This window comes from Nyctereutes procyonoides, unplaced genomic scaffold (assembly GCF_905146905.1).
Source record: "Nyctereutes procyonoides isolate TBG_1078 unplaced genomic scaffold, NYPRO_anot_genome, whole genome shotgun sequence".
In the NCBI taxonomy this organism is placed as follows: Eukaryota; Metazoa; Chordata; class Mammalia; order Carnivora; family Canidae; genus Nyctereutes; species Nyctereutes procyonoides.
Genome location: NW_026575030.1, coordinates 18,552,025 through 18,579,666, shown reverse-complemented (window position 1 = coordinate 18,579,666; position 27,642 = coordinate 18,552,025). Strand labels below are relative to the sequence as shown.

The window sequence follows — 27,642 nt, the reverse complement described above, 5'->3', positions numbered from 1 at the left end:
GTGGCCGCTGGCCCTTAGAGCATCTCTCCTAGCCATGGAGGCAGAATGGAAGGAGGATCCTCCCAGGAAAGTGAAAGATTTCTTCGTGCAGTGCTAGGCTGTTGTAGTCCCTACTGCATCTGTGAACGCTCTGAGGAGCTTGCTGTCAGCTACAGAAAGTCTTCTTATTGCTGCAGCTCCTGTGTGACTGAAGAAACAGGACCCTCATTTCTGCTTTGGTGTGGCATCTTGAGTTGATTTTTCCTGTTTTGTGTTTGAGTGATTCAAACACATTTTTGCAGTAGGTGGATGATGATTTGCTAGATGTATGCTCTGTCTCATCAGCCCTGGGTTTAAATAAGATACAGGCTTTGATGGTGGCAGCTATCAGCAAGTGATTTATCAGTTTTCTGTAGAGGCCTGAACACCAGTGTATTCTGGATACTGAGTATACAGTAGGCCTCATGTTGGATTAAAGTATTTGGAATACTCTTTGCCTCACCAGGAGAGTTTACTAGAAGATACACTTGAAGCTTTAGCAGTGAAACATCATGAGAGACTCTGCTCTCTAGGACATGTAACAGCAAGAGAATGTGAGGATTGCAGGCACATCCTCTGGCCCAGCTCCATCACTCGGCAGCTGGTGACTTCCCTATTTTAAGCTGTAATTTCCTCACATATAAACTAGAGATAATTGTACCTTAAAACATTAAATGTGTAAAGGGCACAATAGTGGAAAATGTTTGCTATGATTATTATATGGTCTGTGTTTCACTTCACAATGATTGGAATCTCCCCTTTCTTTTACAGTGATATCGTGGTCCAGATAGTAGATGCTCGAAACCCACTCCTATTTAGATGTGACGATCTGGTAAGTAAAGTGTGACAGGATTCAGATGTGCAGTCCTTGGAGCCACAGCAGGAGGGACAGCATCACTGACAGCAGTAACTGCCGGCAAACATTCTGTTCTCTCCCGTAGCTGTGTTTAAGGAGGGCCCTCTCCTCCCAGGGTCAGGCGCTTGCGCTGTCGCTGTTTAGACAGGTGTTTTCCTTTGAAAACAAGCGTTTCCCTTTGAAAACAAGCGTTTCCATCTGCAGGAAGAGACAATCACATGACCTTTCTACCTTTTAGTTTAGAAGCCAGTTTCTTGGGATGCCTGGGTGGCTCAGTGGTTGGGCACCTCCCTTGGGTTCAGGTTGTGGTCCTGGAGACCCAGGATCGAGTCCCACGTTGGGCTCCCTGCATGGATCCTGCTTCTCCCTCTGCCTATGTCTCTGCCTCTCTCTCTCTGGGTCTCTCATGAATACATACATAAATCTTAAAAAAAAAAAAAAATAGAAGCCAGTTTCTTAAGAGACATTTGCCAGTGTTTCTCATTTTTTAAGAGACATCAGTTGAAGTAGCATTGTGCTTATTACCCACATCTTACTGTCTCATCAGAGTCTCTCCTCACACCTTAGTTGTTACCTTCTGTGATATGTTACAAGCAAACTAAGCTTGTAAAACACCAGAGGGAGTAACAGTTACGGAGTGAAGACCACATGAAATAATGTGATACAGGTTTTAAATTAATTAAACACTGTACACATCTGAAGCGTTCCTATTAGTATTTGAGTCCATAGTTAGTAATAGTACAGAATATTTTAAATCCACTGGTGAGGAACAAAAATCTTAATGATGGAACTCCTGTTGAAGTCAGCTTTTATACCTGGGTGTGTCTCCTAATGAAGAGCTGCGGTTGGGGATTAATTTCAATTACTGAGTCTTGTTTTTCTTTTAGACCTCAAAATATTTTTTATATGAAAAAAATGAGCTTATTATTGGCTGTCATCACTTGGCTGAAAAATAGTCCCTGCTGGCTGACAGATCTCCTAGTTTTGCCATTCTTTAATTTTGTGTGAAAGAAGTAATTCAGCATTATTAAAGAGAGGAACTACATTGTTTAAAGGAAGAGAATCTGTTATACTTTGACAGGGTAGGACAGCATTTCCTTTTACCCTTTCCAGTTTCTTATGCTGAGGATATTTCTAGGTGTATACGACCTAACTTTTTCAGAGCTTACTGAAAGGGTCAGTAGAATGTACCAAGATAAAAAATATAAATTAGGACTGACTTAAAACTGAGGGCAGTAAAAACTTTAGTTCTAGTTGGGGACTTTAAATATAATTAGCCCAATTTTCACTTGCTTGAATAGGCCTTTCTAAATATATTTGTCTTGCCTAGGAATGTTACGTGAAAGAAGTAGATGATAGTAAGGAAAACGTCATTTTGATAAATAAGGCAGACTTGTTGACTGTTGAGCAGCGGAGTGCCTGGGCCACATATTTTGAAAAAGAAGATGTGAAGATTATCTTCTGGTCAGCTTTGGCTGCAGCCATTCAACCAACTGGGGACTCTGAGGTAACCTGGGGGGCTTTTTCAGATTGTGTTTCTGGGAGGAGGATTTCAGTAAGCTTTGTTTTTCTCACTGAAGGTTTATGGGAATCCAGGGTTTTTGTTTGTTCCCTAAATGTTCTGATAGTAGGATGACCTATAGAAAAATGAGTCACAGGGTTACTTTTTCTGGCCGTCAAATAGTCTGACATCTCGGGCTCTGTGTTATAGACTGATGATTTTTTTCTTTTTTTTTCTTTTTTCCTTTTTTAGATTTTTGAAAGGAAATTGTATAGGAAGCTTCATAATGACCTTATAATTGTTTTTAAGCAGGAGGCAAGTACAACCGAAGTATGTACCTGTACTCCTCAGGACGTGATTAGAAGTTCTTTCAACATTGTTTTCAAAACAAACAACTGAAGTAATTCTAAAGATATACTGTGTTATCTTTTTTGTTTTTTGTTTGTTTGTTTAAGATTTTATTTATTTATTCATAGAGACAGAGAGGCAGAGACACAGGCAGAGGGAGAAGCAGGCTCCATGCAGGGAGCCCGACGTGGGATCCCAGGACTCCAGGATCACACCCTGGGCTGAAGGCGGCATCAAACCTCTGAGCCATCTGGGCTGCCCTGTTTTTTGTTTTTTAAAGATTTTGTTTATTTATTCATGAGAGACACAGACGAGAGACACAGGCAGAGGGAGGAGCAGGCTCCATGCGGGGAGCCCGATGTGGGACTCCAGGATCACACCCTGGGCCGTAGGCAGACACTCAACCAGTGAGCCACCCAGGTGGCCCTTCTATGTTATCTATTAACTCAAATTTTACAGAAATGGTTTGGGTTTGGTCTTTTTTTGTTGTTTTGTTTTGTTTTGTTTTTTTAAGTCCCACACCCAGTATGGGCTTGAACTTACAAGAGTCATGTGCTCCACCACTGAACCAGCCCTCGGGTTTATTTTCTAATAAAAAAAAAATACAACTGTTAGCTAATAATGATTATCAAATGAAATCAGTAGTAGAGCCTTAGAGCTAGGGAAACCTGGGTGACTCAGTGGTTGAGCATCTGCCTTCCGCTCAGGGCATGATCCTGGGGTCCTGGGATTGAGTCCCACATCGGGCTCCCCCAACAGGGAGCCTGCTTCTCCCTCTGCCTGTGTCTCTGCCTCTTTCTGTGTCTGTCATGAGTAAATAAATAAAATCTTTTTAAAAAAAATCTTAGAGCTAGAAGAGACTTAAAGTATCTTTTTTCCTAGCCTTTTCCTTTCCTTTTCTCATATCTGTCAGCCGTCTAGAGATTATTTTGTACATTGAGCTGAGTGTCAGTGAATACAGTGTCCTCCTCTTGATGAGCTCACAGATTAGCTCTGTGAATTCCTTCCCTTACCTCCATGGCAAAGTCATATAATCTCTGTTTTTTAACTACATTAAATGACAGAGACCAGCTAGCCCCCTCTTTGTCTACATTTAGAAAGTTTTTCAGTTTAGTGAAGCTCAGTCTCCCTAGCCTTTGATATAAGGACTCTTCCTTTGTCCCCTTCGTTTTCTCTGTGTATGTTTTCTGGGTTCCTATTCATCTTGGACATGTTATCTGGGGCACTCTTCATCTCAGATGCCTATCTGCCTAATCAGGAAATCACTTAAAATTGGTGGCACCTAATTATATACGTTAGGTATTCAGAGGGACAATTGATTATTCCATGTGATCCGGATCCTCCCAGTAATTCTGTTTTTGTTAATTCACTGTATCTCAGAGGAGCTGTGTTACACTCTTCGCTCATTTAACCTGTAAACAACCAAAAAGACTTAAGTCTCATCACTTAAGTCTCTCATGTGGAAAAGGTTTTTCATCTTATTTTTACCTCAACTTAGGACAGTACGGTTCCTCTGAAATACTGTTCATGATTTGGGGCTAAGGTAGAGAATTCATTTTGGTTGTGTAATTTGCTTTTCTCTCCTAGCTTTGAATATGCAAATTTTGTGTTTGTCCTTCTGATATTCTTTCCAGTCATCAGCAACATTGTTTAAACAGGACCAAGGAGAGAGCTCTGTAACCTTCTGTGAACTTAACTGAGCCCTCTGAACCAAAGGTTCTGATGTAATGAATACAGATGTGTTCACAAGGATATAACAATAGTAATTATTCAGTTGTTACTCTTGTTAATAAAAATCCATAGAAAGCTTATCCTGTGCCAGGCACCGCTGTCCTAAGCAATTTATACATTGTATTCATTTAATCATCCCAACAAGAAATATAAATGCTTATTATCTTCAGGTAGTCTGGCTTCATAGTTTGTCCTCTTAACCATTATTGGCTTCATAGTTTGTCTTCTTAACCATTATCTCTGTTGTTTCAAGTCTTTACTGGAAGCTGATGTGTTACTGAAGTTTTTAAATATTTATCACTGTATGGCTTAGCCCTGATGTACCAACCCAATAACTATCAGAAATGGAAAAAGAGGGGATCCCTGAGTGGCCCAGCCATTTAGCGCCTGCCTTTGACCCAGGGCGTGATCCTGGAGTCCAGGATCGAGTCCTGCATCAGACTCGCTGTGAGGAGCCTGCTTCTCCCTCTGCCTGTGTCTCTGCCCCTCTCTAACTTTCTGTGTCTCTCATGAGATAAATTATGTGTCTCTCATGAATAAATTAAAATCTTAAAAAAAAAATGGAAAAGAGGAGCACCTGGGTGGCTCTGTAGTTGAGCATCTCCCTTCAGCTCAAGGTGTGATCCCGGGGCCCTGGGATCAAGTCCCACATCGGGCTTCCCACGGGGAGGCTGCTTCTCCCTCTGTCTCTCTATCTCATGAATAAATAGGTAAAGTCTTTAAAAACAAAAAGAAAGAAAGGAAAAAAGATTACTTTCTGCATCTACTAATGTGATATTCCCTGAACTGTTAACCAAGTAGAACATTCCATTTTTGCATAATCTGTTCTCAGGGAACCCTTGCTACTACCTTCAGTTGTCTTCTAGGGCTCACCAGCTACCTTGTAGACCTGCTCCCGTACGACTGGGTTCGCAGTGTGTAGTTATGGAAGGTACACTTTCTCCCTTTTGAAGTTAGCCATCATTTACTCCTTCCACATCTTCTGAAGTATTTACCATTTTTCATGATTTCCCAAGACCAGTAACCAGCTACCATTGTGACATCACTGCTGTAATCACACTTGTCATTTGAGTATCAAACATGAACTTACTAGGAATAGTTTAATAGTCACTGTTTTCTCAACTATCTGAAGTTTGGTTCTTCCTTTACAGTTGTTAACCCCTTCTTATTTGGGGAAAAATGACAGTTTTCAAGCTGAGTACCTTGGTTTTCTCTTGGCCATCTGTTAAATTGCACCGTGTTGCCCCAAGGGATTGACTTTTCCCATTTCAGGTTTACTATAATACCACAAAGTCCTTCTGTTGTCTTTATCATTTTTCCTGAACCTAAACTGTTTCAGTTTTAGTTTTTTTAATACACATTCAGTTCACATTACTGTTTTCTGTTTGTTTCATATTTTTGAAATGATTCAGAAAAGCTCACAGTGAAGACACGCCATCTTCTTTACATTCATTGCTCATTTCTCATAGAAATTGCTTCCAGTTCTGTGGCTCTGTTATAAGCCATGCTGCCATGTTGCCTTTTGATTTGCCAACCTTGATCATGAAATCATGCCTATTTTCCCTGACATTTTGTTTATATCTCTAGCTTAGATTTAATTTACTAAAATTTAGGATACTTATTTAACTGAGTTCATTGTGTCCTCTTCTATTATGGTTATTCATTCTAACACTAGGTAATTTAGAAATTATACAAGGTTTGTATCACTTCTAGATGTAAACCAGCTCACTCTTGTTGATTCAAATTAGTAATACTATATATTGTCTTATTTTTGCTTGTATTGTCAGAATTCTTAAGAATTAACATATCCCTGAAGAGTAAATTATTTTTGTTCTTTGCATATATGTGTATGATTTTCACTTGTTTCGTTGCTCATGTATTTCATCCAGAAGGTGTTATGCTCCACAGTGCTTTGAGTTATTAAAGGCAATTCTAAAGAAATAGCAGTTTCCTTAAATATGCAAACCATGGTCTTTAAAAATGCAAACGTAAAAAACTCAAAGTATAAACTCTGCCCTTCTTGCTTTGTGCAAAGAAGAGAATGTTAAATGTTTAATTGTTAATGAGAAATGCTTTGTTCTACAGCCTGGTGCAAAATAATGTACTGCCAAAGAACTCAGCTTGACACAGGCTTTTCTAAACGCTTGCCTTTTTTTAAAGATGTATCTAGGGCAGCCTGGGTGGCCCAGCAGTTTAGCGCCTGCCTTCAGCCCAGGGCCTGATCCTGGAGACCTGGGATCGAGTCCCGTGTCAGGCTCCTTGCATGGAGCCTGCTTCTGCCTCTGCCTGTGTCTCTGCCCCTCTCTCTCTCTCTCTCTCTCTCTCTCTCTCTCTCTGTCTCTCGTGAATAAATAAATAAAATCTTAAAGAACATAAAGATGTTTTATATACATCTGATACAAAAGTAACAGACATTGTACAAAGTTCAGATGATACAGAAATGTATAAAGTGAAGGTCCACTGCCCCTCCCGTCTCCAGAGGGCACTACTGTTAATAGTTTATTGTGTCCTTTCACCAAAAGGCCTGCCTTGTCTCCCTATTTTCACCTTTTCTGGTTTCCTTTATAATTTACTTGGCTTCCCCTCTGTTCATCTGAGATAACCAACCCTGAGTACTTTCACTAGAGTGAAAGGTGCCATTGTTGTCCCTTCTGAGCTTTTTGGTTTCTTTCATTTCATTGAAAACAGGTGAACTGGAGTGCTGGAGAAGCCAACACAGACAAGTCTGAGAAGTCCGGTTGTGAAGAGGCTGCAGTCCCATGCAGTGAGCCTAGACATCTCCCAGACAGGGCTTCCCTCTCACTTAGTGATGTTACCACTAGTGATGAAGATGCCAGTGAGTATGAGGACTGTCAGGAGGAGGAGGAGGAGGAGGTTTGGCAGACATGTTCGGAAGAGGACGGCAACCCCAACGAAGAGGCCTATGGCCGGGACTGGCAGGGAAGCTGCACTGCGGATTCTGAGGCTCAGGGGAGGAACACCCTGCGGAAGAGGAGCACACACAATTTTAGCCATCTGGTATCAAGGCAGGAATTGTTGGAAATCTTTAAGCAGCTACACACTGGGAAGAAGATGAAAGACGGACAACTTACGGTTGGACTGGTAAGATGAAATGGGTCCTGAGATTGTTACTGCATGGGTACCTTTTTTGTTTGCTTTTTAAGATGTATTTTATTTTAGTGAGAGAGGATTCCAAGGAGACTCTGCACTGAGTGCAGAGCCCAGTGCACAGGGCTCAATCATACAACCCTGAAATCTTGACCTGAGCTGAAACCAAGAGTTGACTACCCAACTGATTGCATCACCCAGGCACCCCACTATTTATTTCCAATCCGTTGGTAGCTACACTGGAACCCAAGGGCTGAACCAAGCTTTTGGTGTCATAGGAGACGTTATTGCCCTCTTGTTGCCCACTGGCACTGTGGGAATAGGTAAAGCCCAACTCTAAAGAACGAGCTCTCTCAAGGCTTACACTGGTTATGCCCCTATTCCTATTAATTATCTTCTCCCGTCTTCCAGTTCAGCCCTACCACACGTGTGGCTTACCAAGAGGTAGTAGAATGAGAAAACTTCTAAGGTTGTCTTCAGACTTCCAGTTCAGTAATCTTACCCTCTATCAGCTTTTGGTGTGAAGTGGTCCTTGCCAGCTTGTACTGTAAATGTTCCACCTGCATTTTAAGGAGAATCCCAGCATCTTTCGGGCCAGGCAAAGCATGGCTGCCGCTTTAGTTGCCTAAGAACAAGGGAAAGGAGATCACATCCCCAGCTGTGTATATGCTAATTCTAGAGGTGGCTGTGAGAAGTGCTTGGACTTTAAAGACAGCACAGCTCCAGAGGTCCCATCTTTAGCTAAGGAAACATAAGATGTTAGAGAAGGTATGTTAAAGGCCTCATACAAGAGATAAAGTTGTGAGAGAAATAGATTGTGGCAGATTTAAAATCTTCTAGCTCTTAAGTTACATGCATACCCCCCTCCCGCCTAAGTCTAGTCACTGATTGTAGCAGGTCAACATCTTTGTTTTAAGATTTATAAATAAATTAAAAAAAAAAAGATTTATAAATAAATATATGTATATTTATTTGTTTATTTTTAAAATTTATTTATTTGAGAGAGACAGACATAGAGCACTAGTTAAAGGAATTGCCCCTGGAGCCAGGCAGACCTAGTGCTACTGTGAATGGATTCACTTGCAATAAACCTTGGGGAACTTATGTCATTTCTTTCAGCTTCATTCCTTTATATTATTGCTAAAAATTCATTTTCTACATGCCATCAGAAAGCCCAGCTTCCCTAAAAGGTAGTTTCTTTCTTTCTCACATGTATGGAGATGCTAAACAGACTCTTCATTTTCTGAATGTTTTACTCTAGATAACCTGAGACTAGGTTAATTTACTCCTGCTGTGAACATTTATTGATCACCTGCCACAGGCCAGGCATCCTGCTGGTCCCTAGCCATGTATCAGGGGACCAGACAGAGTCCCCACCCTCCCAGAGCATGTAGTTCCAAGTATGGTGAGTGAGAGAGGAGGACAGCCAGCGGCTTTGGAGTGTATAGTGAGGGAGCCTGAACTGCAGAAAGTGGAGCAGATGACAGCCACAAAAGCACCCCACCAGCAAAAGGCATCTATACAAATAGTAATATGTCATCGAATCAAAATACAAATAAGCACAAAGCATGAGAAAAATACTGAGATTAATGAACAGTTATCTGAAATTTTTATGTAAGAGCTTGCACCTTAAAGTATAACATTAGGCTTCAACAAAGCAGCAGTGGAAGGGCCTTCCAGACAAACAGAAGGTAAATGTTTAAGCAAAGCCCCAGGAATGGAAATAAATTCATGGAACAGTAGGTGACAGCATGGCTAAGTGTGGAGAGCAGTGAGAGTGGAAACCAGAATAGTGAAACTTGTCTGTTAAGAGGCCTGTAATAGAGGTGGAAGGTTTGGGCGCTTCTGATCAATGGAGTCGGTATTTATAATCTTCTAGTCACACTGATGGAGGATTCTTGGAACCACGTAAGAGGGAATTGGATTTAGAGGCACATGGAAAAGTCTGAGAAAAAGCCTGGAGCAAGGCTGGCACGATTTGAGCATTTATTTGCAAACCCTTATATGATTCTGCTAAGTGTAACCAAAGAACTTCAGTAGCTTATTTGCACCTATCAAGTCAGTATGCCACTTAAAATTTTTAACCAGTAAGACAGAAGCTTGCTAATAGGTTACTAAAAATTAAAAATGAATTGTATGTTGTGATGGTTAAAATACCTATTCTGATCCTTGACTTCACCCCCTGTGTGGAAAATACAGAAACCGTGAGATGCCTGCATGATGGGACATTGTGGGGGGAACCGGAAACAGAGCTGAGGATTACTGTAACACCTGCTGTTACAGCAAGACCAATACCAATAAAATGTACTTAGCTTGACTGTTCCCCACTGGAAACGTGTCTTGAGTACGTACACCCATGCCACAGGGCAGGAAACTGTCAACAAACAGCGTCTCTTTCAAATAATCTTTTGAAGCAGCCAAACACTTAAGCTGCTGCTGCCCTGTGTTTATATTATCTTTGGCTCGATGGGTGTACTGTTTGACTCTTGAGTAACTTAGGTGTCTCCCGCAGGTGGGCTACCCGAATGTTGGTAAGAGTTCCACAATCAACACCATTATGGGTGACAAGAAAGTGTCTGTGTCTGCCACACCCGGCCACACCAAGCATTTCCAGGTATTTCTGCAGCACCAGCCAGTGCCCCTCTCTGGGTGTTTCTCTGAAGGTCCTCACTACTTGTGTGCTGCTCTTTTCCCTTCCTCCGCTGTGTGCCGGACAGAAACTTCTCCCTTGTCTTTCAGACTCTCTATGTGGAGCCTGGCCTCTGCTTATGTGACTGCCCAGGCCTGGTGATGCCATCCTTTGTCTCCACCAAGGCAGAGATGATCTGCAATGGAATCCTCCCAATCGACCAAATGAGAGACCACGTCCCTCCTGTGTCACTAATATCCTTTCTGCTTTGCAAAGACTGGTTATTATGTGTATATTAGGGCTTCAGGTGGTTTGGGACCCCGCTTTGCATTGGATGTATTTAGGATTGCTGTTGACGGAGAAACCTGAACTACTCAGTAGTGATCTGCCCAAGTTTATACAGTGAGGTAGCGTCAGGACTGCAGAAGTAGAACCTTCTGTCCTGATGGCAGCAGTGTCCCTTGTATGAATGGAAGAGCCCAGGCTGTGGATTTCAGCCCCGAGTTGAGTCCTGACTCTGGTGTTTGACTATTTGTGTGACCTTGGTAAGATTGCTTAACCTTCTAGAAAACATTCTTTTCAGAAAAATGCCAGTAATAGCTACTTTGCAGTTGGTTGTGAGAATTTAATGATAGCCAATTTAATGATGTTTATTGTATGCTTACTGTGTGCTTCACACAACACTTACCAAGTAATTTCATTTAACTCTTAAAGCGCCCCTTGACGTGGGTATTGCTGCTGTTCCCATTTGTTCAAGCTTCAGGAAAGTGAGGCACAGAGAAGTTAGACAGTTTGCAAGATAGGACAGCTAACGTGTACTAGTTAGGAACTCTGCTGCCTCCCGGCATAACCAGTTAACTTGTTAACTTATGTGAAGATCTAGGACAGTGTCTGACATGAAAAAATATTCATAGGTAGATCTGCTGAGAACCGTGGTGTAAAGGTTTGACCCTCCTTACAAGCCAGCAGGTTAGTCTGTTAACTGTTCCAGGGGTGCTGGTGGAAGGTAGGAGACTGCGTGAAACCGGCACATGATTTGGTACTTTCTAAGTAGGGTAAAATTTCTGGCCTTGCACAGTCTTGACAAGTCCTTAATGCCTGCCCTGAAGGCCACAGCTCTGTATGCACCCCAATTCAATTTCTCTTTCTGTAAGAAATAATGAGAGAGAATTCATTTACCAGGATACATAAAATACGATATATCGCTAAGATGCTGTATAAAAGTACTGCACTAAACCTACCTGTAGCGACCTGGGTAAATCTCAAAATGTTATATACGGGTATAACACCAATTTTGTAAAAACCTGTCATTTCACAGAATAGTACTTTATATTGACAGACATTTGGGAATGTGAAAGCCTGAGAAGTGGGCTGGCGGCTGCACCACAAACTCCACTTACATCTGGAAGGCGGGACGGGCTGCGGTGGTGGGACGGGCTGGTACAGCATTTAAAGTTTGCATTTTCAACAGTTTGTATAGTAGATGACATTTTTACTACCTCTTGAGAGTTGAGAACACAGGTGTTAGAGTATTTAATGCTCCTCTGTGTATTTTCAGCTTCTCTGTGAATCAGGCGTGTACTGAGCATTTATTATAAGCCAGATTAGGTTGGCTCCTGCGGAGACCACAAGCATGAATCAGCCATGGACCCCGCCCTTGCCGACAGTCTGGGGGGCATATGGGGCATGCGCGTAAATAACCTGGTACGAGGTAGAATGGTGTTTAAAGAGAAAAGTGTTCAAAAATTAATGAGTAACTACACTTCTTTTCTGGAGAGGTAAAAGGGCTTCTGTCCTAGAAATGTTGAATTAGAAGCATGTGTCAGAAGCCAAGGTTGGGAGGGGTCAGTTGAAGGGAATGGATTCCTTGACGAGCTTACATTTGCCAGAATATTCCGAGACATGTCTTAGAAGCTACCTATGGCATTAATATTATAAAGCCTAGAGAGGATGAAGATCCCCATCGACCTCCAACATCAGAAGAACTACTGACAGCTTATGGATGTGAGTTGTGATTTATTTTAAAACATGACCAAACTATAACTTAGTAAATGAGAGAACTACTCCTGCGAAGATACAAATTCACATTTTTCCTTAGCATTTGTCATGTCATCCTCCACTGTTGTTGCTTTTGTTGTCTCTGTTGGCCTTGCCCACAGGCTGCGTTGGTGGGGGGTTCAGAATGCCCCAGGAAGGGGGAGAGGGCTGACTGCTGCCTGAGTGGTATAACACTTCAGGATTAAGTGCTTTCTCGACTTAGAGAAGGACATGATTCGAATCCCTGGCCTCTTCCTCAGGTCTGCCCTTTGCAGACCCTCACTGCAGCGCTAGTGCCCCTCCCTGTGCACAGAGTTGAAAGCCACCACGGGGAGCAGGGGGCATGCCAGCAGCTGTCATGGGCTTCTAAGATAAGGCCCTTAGGGCATTCACTGTGCTGATTGAACCCAGGTGGAGACCGGGGTTCTGGCTGAGGCTTTGTTGGCTTTCTCCGGAGTCTTGTCCCAAACAGAGAGGAAAAGGGATATTGGGAAGAAAATGAATATGCTGTCATAGCAGGATAGGAGACTGTGAGGGCAGCATGGGAAAGGAAAGCCCTGACTGGGACAGAGCACTGTGGTCAGGACAGGGACACACAACAGCCTCCCTCCCCTTCCAACACTCCCTGGGAAACCCTGCTTGACATTAGAATGAGTCTACAGCTCTCCCATCTCCATGTTTTAACCCAGTTCTACATGGGAGCTATCAGCCTATCATTTCCAACTGATTGTGATTTATTTACCTTAAATATAAACTTTAAAGGTGGTCTAGAGGAACCTGTGTCTGTCTACCTAAAGAAATAGCAATGTTAGAAACATGTCTGTGCGTTTATGGCATGCCTTTAAAGCAGTGGCCACCAGCTGGGAAGGAGTTCAAGTTATTTGAGTGATTTGGTACAAAGAAAAGTGTGTATTTTTCTCACAAAGATGATTTGATATGAAGCACACTTAAACCAGGACTTGAACTTGATTTAGTTGGGAGACTTAAAGAGGATAAAAAGTAAGCATTTGTGATGAGACTAGTGTAGTCACAAAATCCAAGAACTAAAAAAGACCTTGGGGACATTTGGGTGTCTGCCTTCAGCTCAGATCATGATCTCAGGGTCTTGGGATTGAGCCCCACGTTAGGCTCCTTACTCAGGGGGGAGCCTGCTTCTCCCTCTCCGCTCCCCCCACGTGTGCTGTCTGTCTGTCAAATAAGTGGAATCTTTAAAAAAGAAACTAAAAATGGGCAGCTAGGGTGGCTCAGCGGTTGAGCGCCGCCTTCAGCTCAGTGCGTGACCCTGGGGTCTTGGGATCGAGTCCCACATCGGGCTCCCTGCAGGGAGCCTGCTTCTCCCTCTGCCTGTGTCTCTGCCTATCACTTGCTGTCGCTCTGTAAAGAATAATTTCTGGCAGTTCATTTTATCATTTTAAAGATATTTGACAGAGATAGAGTGAGAGCGCACATGCGGGGGAGCAGGAGAGGGAGAATCAGGCCGTTGTGGAGCAGGGGGCCCATTGCGGGGCTCAGTCCCAGGACCCCGGGATCACGACTTGTGCTGATGCCCGACCAACTGAGCCACCCAGGCTCAGTTCATTTTAAAAGATGTTGCTAAAGGATTTTTAATTTGCCTTTCTTTAAATATTAGTGAAACAGAACATCTGTCCATATGTAGCCATTTCTCTTTCTTCTGGGAATCACCTTTGTTACGCATCTTTTCTTTTTATGATTTGTAGGACTCCGCTGTGGTTTCTTTAGCCCTGTAGAAGTGAACAGTTTTAATGGGCTTTTTTTTTTTTTTCTCCTTTTTGGCTTGATGGGATTTGGTGTTTTGCTTGGGAGGGTCTTCTGTATCTCAAAAGGACAAAACTGTTTCCCTGTGATATCTTTTTTTATATTCCTTTAGATTTTTAATCTGCCTAAATGTATTTTTGTGTATTGTGTGAACTAGAGTTCTGTTTTCTTCTAAACTGGAAGAGCCTGCTACACAGCTAGTAGGTGAGGAAGCTGAGTTTTGAATCCCACGTCTGCCAGAGCCCATATTCTTAACCACAATGCTCTGCTACTCCCTCTAGTTGAGTCAGTATTAGAGGGATCTCCGTAGTGTGTTTGAGAAACTGGGAAAACCTAGATACATCACTAAACAGGAAGACTTACTGTATTGCTTTTGGTTTTGCTAATAATAGTGATAACATAGCATTCTACGGGTAGCCTCCATGATTCAATGTTTTTAAAATTAAGAGATGAAAGAAATAACGGGAGTAGAGAGAGCTTGAATGTCTGTCACCACTTGGTGCTAGGCTATCAGATAGAACGATATGGTCTGTTCTCCTGGATTGTCAGCTGTCTTTACAGTGCTAACCAGGATATTGTCTAGGATGATAGTTGCTTTTTTAAAGCTAGAGAGTTGGGATGCATCGTTGTGGGGTAACAGACCAAACCTCCATCACTTTGGTTATCTTTGTTGTGACGTTCTGGCTTCTAACTTCAGTGTTGCACCATTCATTTCTCCTCCCAGACATGCGAGGATTCATGACCGCCCATGGGCAGCCAGACCAGTCTCGGTCCGCTCGCTATATCCTGAAGGACTTCGTCAGTGTAAGTGAGCCCGGCTCCTTGTTGCTCTGAAATAAACAGGCCTCCTTTCTCACCGCGTGCTCTTAGATGCCGGCAACCTGTTGAGTTAGAAAAGAGCTATTTCCTCACTGAGATGGTATTGTCATTGGCAAGAGGCGGCAGAGCTCTGGGAAGCACAGGAGTAAAATTGGGCAGCCAACTCTCTTTCCTTCAGTTCAGGAAGAAAGGAATTAGAATATTTGTGTGGATAAATTATGGATTTAGTTACCATTTGTAAAATTGTGGAAGATGAGAAGAAGAGTTAAAACCAACCACAGTTGATAGCGTTTACTACAGTGGGAAGCAGAAAACTAGTGCCGGGGGACCAAGTGCAGCCAGCCCAGCATCCCTGTTAGGATAGTCCTGCTGTCCAGTTTTGTCCCGGGTTTTGTTTTGGGAAATATTCTAAGTGGTCACGTCACTGTACTGATGGATACTTTAGCAGAAATGCAAACAAGGTGAAGAGGAGCACAGAGGAGAAAGGTTTCCTCCTAGGCTGGGGAGCTGAGGGCCGAGGGCCGAGGGCCGGCAAGGCCTGTAGAACACATTAAGGATTACAGCCAGTTTGTTAGGGCTCTCCAGGCAGGTGACAGAGCTCAGCTCAGCTCAGCTCAGCTCATCAGAAAGCAGGAAGCCTGTCAGAGGATGCATGGTAAGAGGTCTTCTCTGAGGACCTCTTTCTTCTGGGATGACACAGCTGTTACACGTCTTGTCGTCTTTGTAGGGTAAACTTCTATACTGTCATCCTCCTCCTGGAAGAGACCCTGTGACCTTCCAGCATCAACACCATCGACTCCTACAGAACAAAACAAATGGTGGTGAACTAAAAATACATCCAGGCGAAAATAAAAAAGCAAAACAGATTGAAAATATTGTTGATAAAACTTTTTTCCATCAAGTAAGTTTTCAAGCTTTTCTTTACCTTCTGTTCACCTCTTAAAGAGCAATTTTATTGAAATACCCATAAATTCACTCTTTTAAAATACAATTCAATAGTCTGTAGTATATTCAGAGTTGTGCAACTTTCACCATAATTTTAGAGAATTTTTATCGCTCCAGGAAGAAACACGGTACCTATTAGCACTCACCATTCCCCTTTCCCCCCAGCCCCTGCCAACCACTAGTCTACTTTCTCATAGATAGATTTGCCTGTCCTGGACATTCCACACAAACAGAATCACCCACTCTGGCCTTTTGTGACTGGCTCTTTAACTTGGCATAATGACTTCAAGGTTCATCCATGTATCAATACTTTATTCCTTTTTATTGCCAAATAATATTCCATTGAATGGATATACCACATTTTGTTTACTTATCAGTAGGTGGAATTTGGGTTGTTTCCCCTTTCTTCTGTTACAAATATTGCTGCTGTGAACATTCATATACAAGCTTTTGTGTGAACATATATTTTCAGTTCTTTTGGGTAGATAATTAGTGGGATTGCTGGGTCATATGGTAACTCTATGCTTAACATTTGAGTTAGTGCCCAGCTTTCCAAAGTGGCTGTGCCATTTTACATTCCCACTAGTAATACATATAAGAGCTCTAATTTCTTTGCACCCTTACCAGTATTTTTTCTTTTTTTTTATTTTAGCCATCCTAGTACATGTGAAGTGATATCTCATTTTGATTTGTATTTCCCTAAGGATAAATGATGTTGATTATCTTCTCATGTGCTTATGTACACATGTGTGTCTTCTTAGGAGAAGACTTCTGTTGAGTGTTAAGAGTTCTTTATATATTCTGATAAAACCCTTTATCATAATTTGCAAATATTTCCTACCATTTTATTGGGTTTTCCGAGCCAGTACATTTTAATAACTTCAGTTGTTTATATCACAGGTACAGTTAATATGCTGCATTTTATTTATTTATTTTTAAAGATTTTATTTATTTGATAGCACACACACAGGGCAAATGGCAGACAGAGGGAGAAGCAGGCTCCCCACGGAACAGGGAGCCCGATGCAGGGCTGAGTCCCAGGACCCTGGGATCATGACCTGAGCCAAAGGCAGATGCTTAACTGAGCCACTCAGGCACCCCCTGTATGCTGCATTTTAAGACCAAATTTATATGCAGAACAGTTAAATCCTATAACTATGCTTAATATATTTATTAAATTCTGCTTTTGTGACTGCTACAGCCAGAAAAGTTGGAGCAGGGTAAGGATCGTCTCTATCCAGAGAATGATTTTTTCTGTATTTATACGATGCTTTGTGTGCCTCAAACACAGTGAGTTTGTTATGGCGGGCCCAGCACATAGTATTATCCTCATTTTGTTACCTACCACTGAGGACATTGAGCCTCACGGAGGGTAAGTGACATATTCAAAGACATTTGTCTTAATGGCAAAGCTTAGATAGAACTTAGATTGTTGTGGCTCCTGGTGTGAATTGTCTGGGCAGCCTTTAGAAGGAAATTTACCAGTATACAAAAGGATCATAGGTTCTTTCTTGAACCTACTATAGGCATGCAGGAGTAAATGAAAGTTTTAAGTGTTTACAAAATATTTCTAAAGGTCATGTGCAAGAAAGCTGAAAACTTATAGTTACCAAAGCTTTAGCCTCTAGAGTAACATTTTACTATTAGAAGAAGGTAAAATACTGGGCAGCCCGGGTGGCTCAGCGGTTTAGCGCTGCCTTCAGCCCAGGGTGTGCCTGGAGACCCAGGATCAAGTCCCGCGTCGGGCTCCCTGCACGGAGCCTGCTTCTCCCTCTGCTTCTCTCTCTCTCCTGTGTTTCTCATGAATAAATAAATAAAATGTTTATAAAACAAACAAACAAAAAGATAAAATACTGCCTTACACTTACAGAATCATATGGGATTAATTTTTTTTGAAGTAAGTAAACTTAAAATTTGTTTAGTTTTTTTGTTTTTGCTATTTCATTGTGTTCTACTTAAATCACAAGTTTACAGAAATGTTTTTGAGCATTTACTATGTGTGCCTACTGCACTAGTACCTAGAATAACCAAAATGAGTGAGATGCAATTACTGTTTTCAGGGCAGTCACATTGTAGCCAAGAGGAGATGGGCAAGTTAACAGCATGACATGTTAGGTCTATGGCAGAGGTACAAGACAAGTATTTTGTAAATCCAGATTGGGGAACAGTTCCCCCTTGGAGCTAAGAGGAGAGAGTAGGTGAGTGAAAGCACAGAGAGGAGGTGATATCTAAGCTGGAGTCCAAGGGACAAATAAAAATGTGCCAGTTGGAAGGAGTGGTGAGGGCAGTTCTCCAGGCAGGGGGAGTAGTGTGAACAAAGGCATAAAGGGGACTTGCACACCATGTGAGGGAATAGGAACTTGATTCCCCAGGCTTCAGGGAGCCACCAGAGGTTTGTGAGGACAGGAAGAGAAAGATGTGAATGGAGAACTCTAGTGCAAGTGTGGACCCTGGATGAGAGGAGCCTTGCAGTAGACCAGTGAAAGTTAATGCCAGGGCGAGAGCAGGGTGGGTGGAGAGTAGGGGATAGATGCACAAAATCCTAGAGCCTGGGATCCGTGGAACTTAGTGGCTGGCTGTGTGTGACAGATGAGGAAGGCAAAGGGAGTGCTATCTTGGTGGCTGGGAATAGGTGGTATTTGAAGCTATGAGACTAATAAGCAAAGTTGAGGACAAAGAATGTGAGAAACTTAGTTAAGAATGGGAAGAGAAAGCAGCAGCGAAGGAAGTGGAAGTCGGCTAATCTTGGCGTTCTCCACAAATAATACTGTGCTTACGTCTCCAATAATGCTGTCTTACTTCCTAGGAAAATGTGAGAGCTCTGACAAAAAGCGTCCAGGCTGTGATGGGCTACAAGCCTGGGAGTGGCCTGGTGACTGCGGCTACTATGAGCTCTGAGAGCAGGGCTGGGAAGCCCTGGAAAAAACATGGCAACAGAAATAAAAAAGAGAAAAGTCGTAGACTCTACAAGCACCTGGACACGTGAGCTTGGGCTACAGCAGAAATGGCATCTGCGTGGTGCATCTGGAATAGAACAGGAGCTGCTCTGGCCTGTGATGCCGTGGAATGGACCCTGCTCTTGTGGCACGCAGCCACACCAAACAGTATCAAGGTAGAGGGGCCCCTTGGAGCACCAACGCTGTCAGTCATTTCGGAGCCCCAGAAACCTCGTCCTAAAGAAGGCTGGGCTCAAGATGAGGGCGCAAATGATTGGATATGTGTGTGAGCAGATACACAGATGCATACTCATTTGTAAGTTGAGGTTTTGAGGTTTTTTTGAAAAGATCCTAAAATTAAATTGCCACTAACGTGTTGTATTGGTTTTTGTAGACCCCCTGCCATTTGGACATTCCATGTTCTTTAAATAGTTTCAGTTTGCCAAAACATGACAGGAATTTTATTTTATTTTTTTAGATTTTATTTATTTATGCATGAGAGACACACACACACACAGAGAGAGGCAGAGACACAGGCAGAGGGAGAAGCAGGCTTCATGCAGGGAGCCCGACACGGGACTCGATCCCGGGGCTCCAGGATCAGGCCCTGGGCTGAAGGCAGCGCTAAACCGCTGAGCCACCCGGGCTGCCCTACATGACAGGAATTTTAGGTGGTTTCTTTCAAGAACATTATTTAGGTTAGTGATTCTCGACCCCACACCTACCCAGTACACCCCTGGTGAGCAGGCTCCATGCAAGGAGCCTGATGGTGGGACTCGATCCTGGGTCTCCAGGATTATGCCCTTGGCCGAAGGCAGACGCTCAACCGCTGAGCCACCCAGGCGTCCCGCATCAATAGTTTTTAAAAGCTTCTGAAGACCTCGACCTTCTATTGAAAAATCCCCATCACGTGAGGCACCCCTGCAGAAGGAAGCCTGCGTTTTCCAGTAGGTAACTACAGGGGGGTGGGAAGATGGGGAGATGATCAGCTAGTTTTTGTTTTAGGCATAGGGATCCCTGATCTCCTTGGTACTTAAAACCATCTAAAGAGGCAGGTTACTCTTACAGTGCCGTTGTTTGCTGTTTTAGCCTCTCGCTTTACGTCCGTTTCTCTTTTTCTGTGAGCCTCAGTATTCCTATTCCCTTAACTCCGATCTTACCCTGTTTTATGTGATAGATATTTTTGGAAATCTAAAGCAAGTTCTGGCTTTCTCCAGAAAAATACATGTTTCTGTAAAAAAACAGAGTATCATGACCTGTATCCGAAGAACACAGACCCTCAAAGTTCATCTGTGATTTGCAGTTAAGCCTTGCCCTATGTGGCCATAATGAATTTAGGATATATTTGAAAATGTCTTCCACCGGGAGAATAAAAAACAAAGTACGCTGTTCATGTAACCCCCATGTAAAACCCCGCTTCCAGGGTGGCGGGAAGGGCACTGGAAGATGCCTGTAGCAGGCGTCGGGCCTAAAGCAGTAGGGCAGCTAGCAGGAGCCGGCCTTCCAGTCGTGGGGGTTGTGGACGTGTTCTCAAAGTGCGGATATGCCCAGGAGAAGCTCCTAAACAGGTAGGGGTTAGTGTTGTAAGCCTTTCAGCACCGAGTGGAAGGTTACTGCAGACCAAGGCTGAGGCAGGCTGGCAGGGGCAGAGCCGAGGAGGTTCTCAGGTAGCGCGGGAGAAATGAGACCTCTGTGAAAAGCTCAGGATAGGAGAGGAACAGCGCTGGTGTTTGAAAATACACTTGGTTCCCTTTACTGAGAAGCCAGCCTAGTTGTGTGGGAGAAACTTCCATGCTGAACAAGCAAAACCTACACTGATGTAGAACAAGTTTTGCTTTAACGACAGTATAATAACTAAAACATGAGACTTTAAGGAAAAGTTAGGGACATGGAAAAATAAAATTTTTAAAAAGTGGGGACATGAGCTTCCATGCTCTTGATCCTAACAGTTTTTAGAGATTCACATTCCCTGCAAATTCGCCAACTTAAAGTATACAGCGTAATGTTCTTAGTATATTCAGAGTTCTGTGACTGTCACATCACCCAAGATCCTTGAGCCATCGGCTCCCGGTCCTCTAGCCCCCCAGCCCCCAGCAACCACTAATCTACTGCATATATGGATCTGCCTGTTCTGTACATTCATATACATGGAATCATAGGCTGAGGCCTTCTGTGACTGGCCTTCACTTAGCTTGACGTCGGCGAGGTTCGTTTGTAAATGTAACATCTGTCAGGACTTCATTGCTTTTTATTGCCAAACAATATATTCCATTGAATGTCCATACCACATTTTGTTTATCCATTTATTAGTTTAAAAACATGTGGGTTTCCAGCGGCCCCTCAGTGGCTCAGTTAAGTGACTGCTCAGGTCATGATCCCCAGGTCCTGGGATCCAGCTCCACAGCAGGTTCTGAGCTCAGCAAGGAGCCTGTTGCTCCCTCTCCCTCTGTGCCTCCCCCCTGCTCTTGCCCTCTCATTCTCAAATAAATAGAATAAAATCTTCAAAAACAAAAATACAAAATGTGTCCTCAGCTTCTAGCCTGACAATGTCTGACAAATAGTGTTTCATTTTTCCTGTGAGTGATCATAACTTTAAAAGAGTCGGGCAGCCTGGGTGGCTCAGCGGTTGAGCATCTGCCTTTGGCCCAGGGTGTGATCCTGGAGACCTGGAATCGAGTCCCACGTCGGGCCCCCTGCATGGAGCTTGCTTCTCCCTCTGCCTGGGTCTCTGCCTCTCTCTGTGTCTCTTGTGACGAAATAAAATCTTTAATAAAAGGAGGGGGTGGTTCTGACACACGCTATAGCATGGATGAACCTCAAAAAAAATTATGCCAAGTGAAAGAAGTCAGTCACTAAGAGCTCACCTACAGGGTAGGATCTCCTTTAGATAGAATTTCCAGAACAGACCAATTAGCCGAGACAGGTTTGTGGTTGTCTGGGGCTAATTGCTAATGAGCGCTGACTTTTTGGCCGGAGATGAAGATGCCCTAAAGCTAGGGACGGTGGATGCGCCCTCTGGATATGCTGGCAACCCCTGCCTTGTGCCCTTTAACGGTGAATTTTATGGTGTGAATGTCCCCTCCATAAAGCTGCTGGGTTTGAAAACGGCGTGATAGGTCATGGTCACTTTTTTTTTTTATTTAAGATTTTATTTGTTCATGAGACGCAGAGACACAGGCAGAGGGAGACGCAGGCCCGACGCGGGAGTCGGTCCCGGGACCCGGGGTCACGCCCTGGGCCACAGGCGGCGCCCACCCGCCAGCCCCCGGTCGCCCCAGGGCCGGGACCCCCGGGGCGGGAGCTGGCGTGGCCGCCGCGCGGGGTGCGGGTGCCAGGACCGCCGCGGCCCGCCCTCCCCGCGGTACCGGCGCGGGGTCCCCAGGCTGCGCGGGCCGCCAAACGGGTGCCTCGCTCGGCTGGAGGCCGCGCGCCGACGAGCCGGCGTGGGGGCGCGCCGAGACCCCGGGGCGGGGAGCTCCGCGGGAGGCGGCCCTCCGCGCCTGCGCCCTGGGCCCGTCTGCCTGCACCGCAGCCTCCCCGCCGCCGGGGGCGCCCCTCCTGCGGCCTCAGGGCCGGCACCGCCTCCCGCTGGGTCGCCACCCACGCGCTGTGATTGGCCGACGGGGGCGGGGGGCGGGGCCGCCGGGGTCGGCGCCTGCGCGAAGGCCGAGGAGGCCGGGGGCGCCCGCGAGCGGTTCCGCGGGGTTGGCCAACCCCAAGGCGGCGGCCGCGGTAGCCGCCCTCGCCCCGCGGTTCCCCGCAGCGACTGGTTCCTGCCGCGGCTCCGTGTTTCCTTCCGGGAAATGAAAGCGGGCGGCGGCGCGTGGGCGCGGGGCTGCGGCCGGCGGGTCCGTGAGAGAAGCGGCTCCTGGTTAGAGACGCAGGCGGGTGGGCTCGGCGGGGAACGGCGGGGGCCGAGCTCCCAGGACCCGGGCCGCCGCGTGGGGGCGCGTCCCCCCCCCCGGGCCCCGGCCGCCCCGCCCCACGCGTGTCCCCGCCACGGGCTTCGCTACCGCAGACGGACGTGCGAAGACATGGAGGGGGGAGGGGCGGGGGAGGGGCAGCCCGGGGGCTCCGCGGTCAGCGCCGCCTGCGGCCCAGGCCGTGACCCCGGGGCCCGGGATAGAGACCCGCGTCGGGCTCCCCGCGTGGAGCCTGCTGCCCCCTCGGCCTGGTCTCTGCGCCTCTCTGGGTCTCTGTCTCATGAATACATAAAATATTTATTTTAAAAAAAAAGCACTTGGCTGTGTGCTTGGCCCCGAGGGCTTGTCCCCTGTTAGGTCCTTTGCTCCCCGAACCCCGTGTCCTTCGCACACGGACACTAGGCCCACAGGGTCCCAGTAGCTTTTACAAGGTCCTGCAAGCAGCGCCGGCAGGATGCTAAGTCCACGATCTGCTCTTTTTTTCTTTAAAGATTGTATCTATTCTGAGAGCGAGCGGCGGGGGGCGGAGAAGGACATGGTCCCCAGCACGTTCCGGGGAGCGTGGAGCCTCGGCGGGGCTCGACCTCGCTCCCTGAGCCGAAACCAGGGGGGCCCTCGAGTGGCCCGGGGCCGGCGGGTGCCCTGGGCCACAGAGGAGGAAACTGAGGCCCCGAGAAGTCGCGGCGGGGCCTGCATCTGACGACGGGGGCGGGCCTTGCAGGGGCAGCGGGCGGCGGAGGCGGTGGGCTGCGCCTCTGCTGCTTCTCCTGCTGCTTCTCCGCTGCTCCTCCACTCCTCCTGCTGCTTCTCCGCTGCTCCTCCACTCCTGTTGCTCCTCCTGCTGCTCCTCCGCTGCTCCTCCACTCCTCCTGCTGCTCCTCCGCTGCTCCTCCACTCCTCCTGCTGCTCCTCCGCTGCTCCTCCGCTGCTCCTGCTGCTCCTCCGCTGCTCCTCCGCTCCTCCTGCTGCTCCTCGCTCCTCTGCTGCTCCTCTGCTGCTCCTCCTGCTGCTCCTCCGCTGCTGCTCCTGCTGCTCCTCCGCTGCTCCTCCTGCTGCTCCTCCGCTGCTCCTCCTGCTGCTCCTCCGCTGCTCCTCTGCTCCTCCGCTGCTCCTCCTGCTGCTCCTCCTGCTGCTCCTCCGCTGCTCCTCCACTCCTCCTGCTGCTCCTCCGCTGCTCCTCCTGCTGCTCCTCCACTCCTCCTGCTGCTCCTCCACTCCTCCTGGTGCTCCTCTGCTGCTCCTCCTGCTGCTCCTCCTGCTGCTCCTCCGCTGCTCCTCCTGCTGCTCCTCCGCTGCTCCTCCTGCTGCTCCTCCTGCTGCTCCTCTGCTGCTCCTCCGCTGCTCCTCCTGCTGCTCCTGCTGCTCCTCCGCTGTTCCTCCACTCCTCCTGCAGCTCCTCCGCTCCTCCTGCTGCTCCTCCGCTGCTCTCCTGCTGCTCATGCTGCTCCTCCTGCTGCTCCTCCGCTGCTCCTCCTGCTGCTCCTGCTGCTCCTCCGCTCCTCCTGCTGCTCCTCCACTGCTCCTTCTGCTCCTTGTCACCCGTGTGCAGCTAGCAGCCAGCCTCTCCTGAGGCCTATGGGCCACTGTGCTGGGAGGGGAGACCGAGGCTGACAGGCACTGCGGAGGGAAGGCAGGGCCTGCAGTATCAGGGGAGGATGTGACTGTGGACCCAGACCACAGGGTAGGGTGTACTCCGTGGAAGGAACAGCATGCACGGCATCCAGGGGGTGGGTGCTGAGGGAGGCCCAGAGACTCAACATGTGAGCCCAGGATGGCCCCACAAAGCCCTGCACCTTCTGGAAGTAGGTGCCAGGAGTGGCCATGGGCCACCAAGGCACCGAGCTGGAACAGATCATCCCAGCGACATGGTGCTGAGCCCCTCCAAGAGGGACATCAGTGCGCCCGGGGCCCTGGGGGTAAGGTCAGGCCTGCTCCCCAGAATTGCGAGGCTGGGTGGGGCTGGGACTTGGAGTCACCGTGGCCCATCCTGGGGCACCCGGGGCGCATGCGAGCTCCAGGTCCTGCGTGGAGGGTCGTGGCCCGCGTGTCATGCGCGCGTGTGCACAGGTGCAGGGGCTGGGCAGTCAGCCCAGGGCAGGTGGGGAGGCCCCACATGTTAGCCCCATAACAGATGAAAAGGTCCTGGGGTTCGGCAGACACCCCAAGAGGAGAGGAGGGAGCCTCAGCGCAGAGCCGCAGGTGGCAGCTTCAGGAGCGCCCCAGCTGTGCTTTCTGGGCAGCTCGGCGGGCGCAGCCTGGTGGTTGCACGGCCCAGGAGGTGCCCGGCCTGCCCGGGAGCCACTGCCCCACAGGACACGGAACGCAGAGCAGGACATGGCACTGCCCCGGTGGCGGGAGATTCGGGGACAAGGCCGAGGGCGTCCCACTGCAGGGCTGGGTGCCAGGGACGCTGAGTGGGCAGGGGGGTGATGGAAGTCCTTGGAGCTGGCCCACAGGTGCCCACCTGCCTCTGGGTGCCCATCTGCCCACCTGCCCGCGGGTCCACCTGCCTCCGGACGCCCACCTCTCCACGGGTGCCCACCTGCCTCTGGACGCCCACCTGTCTGCGGGTGCCCACCTGCCTCTGGGTGCCCACCTGCCCGCGAGTGCCCACATGCCTCCGGGTTCCCACCTGCCCATGGGTGCTCACCTGCCCCTGGGTGCCCACCTGCCCCTGGGTGCCCACCTGCGCGCAGGTGCCCACCTGTCCGCGGGTGCCCACCTGCCTCCGGGTTCCCACCTGTCCCTGGGTGCCCACCTGCCCACAGGTGCCCACCTGCCTCTGGGTGCCCACCTGCCCACGGGTGCCCACCTGCCTCCAGACACCCACCTGTCCGAGGGTGGCCACCTGTCCCTGGGTGCCCACCTGCCTCGGTGCCCACCTGCCCCCGGGTTCCCACCTGCCTCTGGGTGCCCATCTGCTCGTGGGTGCCCACCTGCCTTCAGGTGCCCACCTGCCTCCGAGTGCCTACCGGCCCGTGGATGTCCACCTGCCTGCGGGTGCCCACCTGCCCGTGGGGCCTCCCGATGAAGCCTGCCCGGCCCTTCACCGGCTCGCCCCCTGCACGCTTTCGTCGCCAGCCAGCAGCACGGGGTCTGGGTGGCGGCCGCTCCGTGCGACATCTGTGGGGAGCTGGAGCCTGTGCCACCGGCCAGACGCCTCCCGAGGGCAGAGGAGCCTGGTGCCCCGGGGGCTGCGGCAGCTCAGAAAGGGTCACAAACCTGGGACAACGGAAAAGTATGGTCACAGAGTACTAGCAGCCTGGACGCCCGGGGACTCAGCGGGTGAGCGCCGCCTGCAGGCCAGGGTGTGACCCCGGGGTCCGGGATCTGATCGAGTCCCACGTCAGGCTCCCCACAGGGAGCCTACTTCCCCCTCTGCCTGTGTCCCTGCCTCTCTCTGTGTCTCTCAGGAATTAGAAAAAAGAAAGAAACCACCCGCACAGTCATCTGCAAGCACCCTGTTTCCAAATGAGGCCACAGTTGCAAGCTCCAGATGTTGGGACCTCAGCATCTTTCGTGAGAGGGGGACACAGCGCAGCCCCCAATGCCAGGCGCCTGATGCAGCCCCACGGCCGTGTCCTTTGCTGTGCTTCATTTATCCACAGCGCTTGTCACAGCCTGGAATTGGCTCCTCCCGTCACGTGGGCAGCTGTTGGTGGCAGTAGGACCTCAGCGCCGCAAGCACTGTGGGCCTTCTTGGACTCCGACTGTAGCCCAGGCGCTTGCAGGCGCGCGTGGCAGGTGCCACAGACTCATCTCCAAGGCTGACCTCACTGCCCTGCAAAACAGGAAGCTCCCGGGGCAGGAAGAGCAGCCTGTTCTCTGTGGTCCTGGGGGAGAGAACCAAAACCAAGACTGGACGGAGTCTCTGGGGCAGGGAGCGCGCCCCAATTCCAGTTTTGGGAACGTTGGAAGCCATCAGTACTGCCACTGCTGTCTTAGCAGGGACTGGGCTTTCCGTCGCTGAAGGCATTCAAGCCTGACGGCCCCTGGACAGGAAGCTAGAATGAGATGGTAGGGATGAGGTTGGGCGGCCTCTGAGGCTCCGCCAGCCTTGAGGCCATCTGGGCCCCGAGAAGAGCCCAGGGCTAGGGTCCCCTCATTGGGGAGAAGGTCAGCAGGGCTCGGGGCGTCTGGGGAGCCTAGCAGCGCAGCCTTGAACCCGAGGACCCCCCCCAGAAGCTGCTTCTAAGTCACCCCTGGTGGGGGCGCTGATTGCTTGGCTTTGGTGGAAAAAGTCCCCATCCTCCAGGGAGTGATGTGCTGAGCCTCCAGGGCCTGTCACAGAGCTGCCCGCAGCCCCAGGCCCGGCTCCTGGGACCCTGTGGCTGCGGGCCAGGGAACTGGGCGCAGCAGCCCCGATGGCGCCCCAGAGGACAGGCTGAGCTGGGGAGTCGCGGGCTTGGCCCAGGGGTGCAGGGAGCTCCCCGCCCGGAGGTGCACACTCAGGAGGCTGAGGGCGGGCCCAGGCCTGGCCCTGCAGGTCCCCTCCCACCTCCGGGGTGGCCGGTGGTCGCTGAGGCCGCCTCCTGGGCCCATTGAGGTGGGAAGGGCCCCTGCAGGCTGCGGCGGGGGAGGGGGGGTCTCCCCAGCCTGGGTGCTGGCCGCCTCTGTTAACCAACCTTCAGGCTGTGGCCAAAGCCGCGGAGCCCAGGGGGGCCAACCTGGGGAGATGCAGAGGGAAATGAAACGCTCCCAAGGAATCTTTTTGAGAGTTCAAACAGAAATGGGGAATATCAAAACCTTGCTTTTTCCTCTGAATGTTTTTCGTTCTCTAGGCAAGGCCTGCATCTCTCTAAATATGGTCATTTAATGAGTAAGATGGATTATATGTAATTTACACAGATCTACATGTACCGTGTGATTATGTGTCATTGAAAATGTATTTGTTTTCTTGTTTTGTCTTTTTAAAGATTTTATTTATTCATGAGAGACACAGAGAAAGAGAGAGAGGCAGAGACCCAGGCAGAGGGAGAAGCAGGCTCCATGCAGGGAGCCCGATGTGGGACTCG

The 27,642-nt window shown here is 48.2% G+C and overlaps 1 protein-coding gene across 1 annotated transcript in view; it reads left to right on the top strand.

Annotated features, from left to right (window-relative positions):
• LSG1 (large 60S subunit nuclear export GTPase 1) overlaps positions 1–19,081 on the top strand; it is a 31,358-nt gene extending 12,277 nt beyond the window's left edge. Inside the window, exons 6-14 of the mRNA XM_055316160.1 lie at positions 790–850; positions 2,205–2,381; positions 7,143–7,556; positions 10,075–10,176; positions 10,302–10,447; positions 12,074–12,195; positions 14,729–14,808; positions 15,551–15,724; positions 18,575–19,081. Of these exons, the coding sequence (XP_055172135.1) occupies positions 790–850; positions 2,205–2,381; positions 7,143–7,556; positions 10,075–10,176; positions 10,302–10,447; positions 12,074–12,195; positions 14,729–14,808; positions 15,551–15,724; positions 18,575–18,754 (1,456 nt within the window). The 3' untranslated portion in view covers positions 18,755–19,081. The remainder of the gene's footprint in view (positions 1–789; positions 851–2,204; positions 2,382–7,142; positions 7,557–10,074; positions 10,177–10,301; positions 10,448–12,073; positions 12,196–14,728; positions 14,809–15,550; positions 15,725–18,574) is intronic.
• The last annotated feature ends 8,561 nt before the right edge of the window (positions 19,082–27,642 follow it).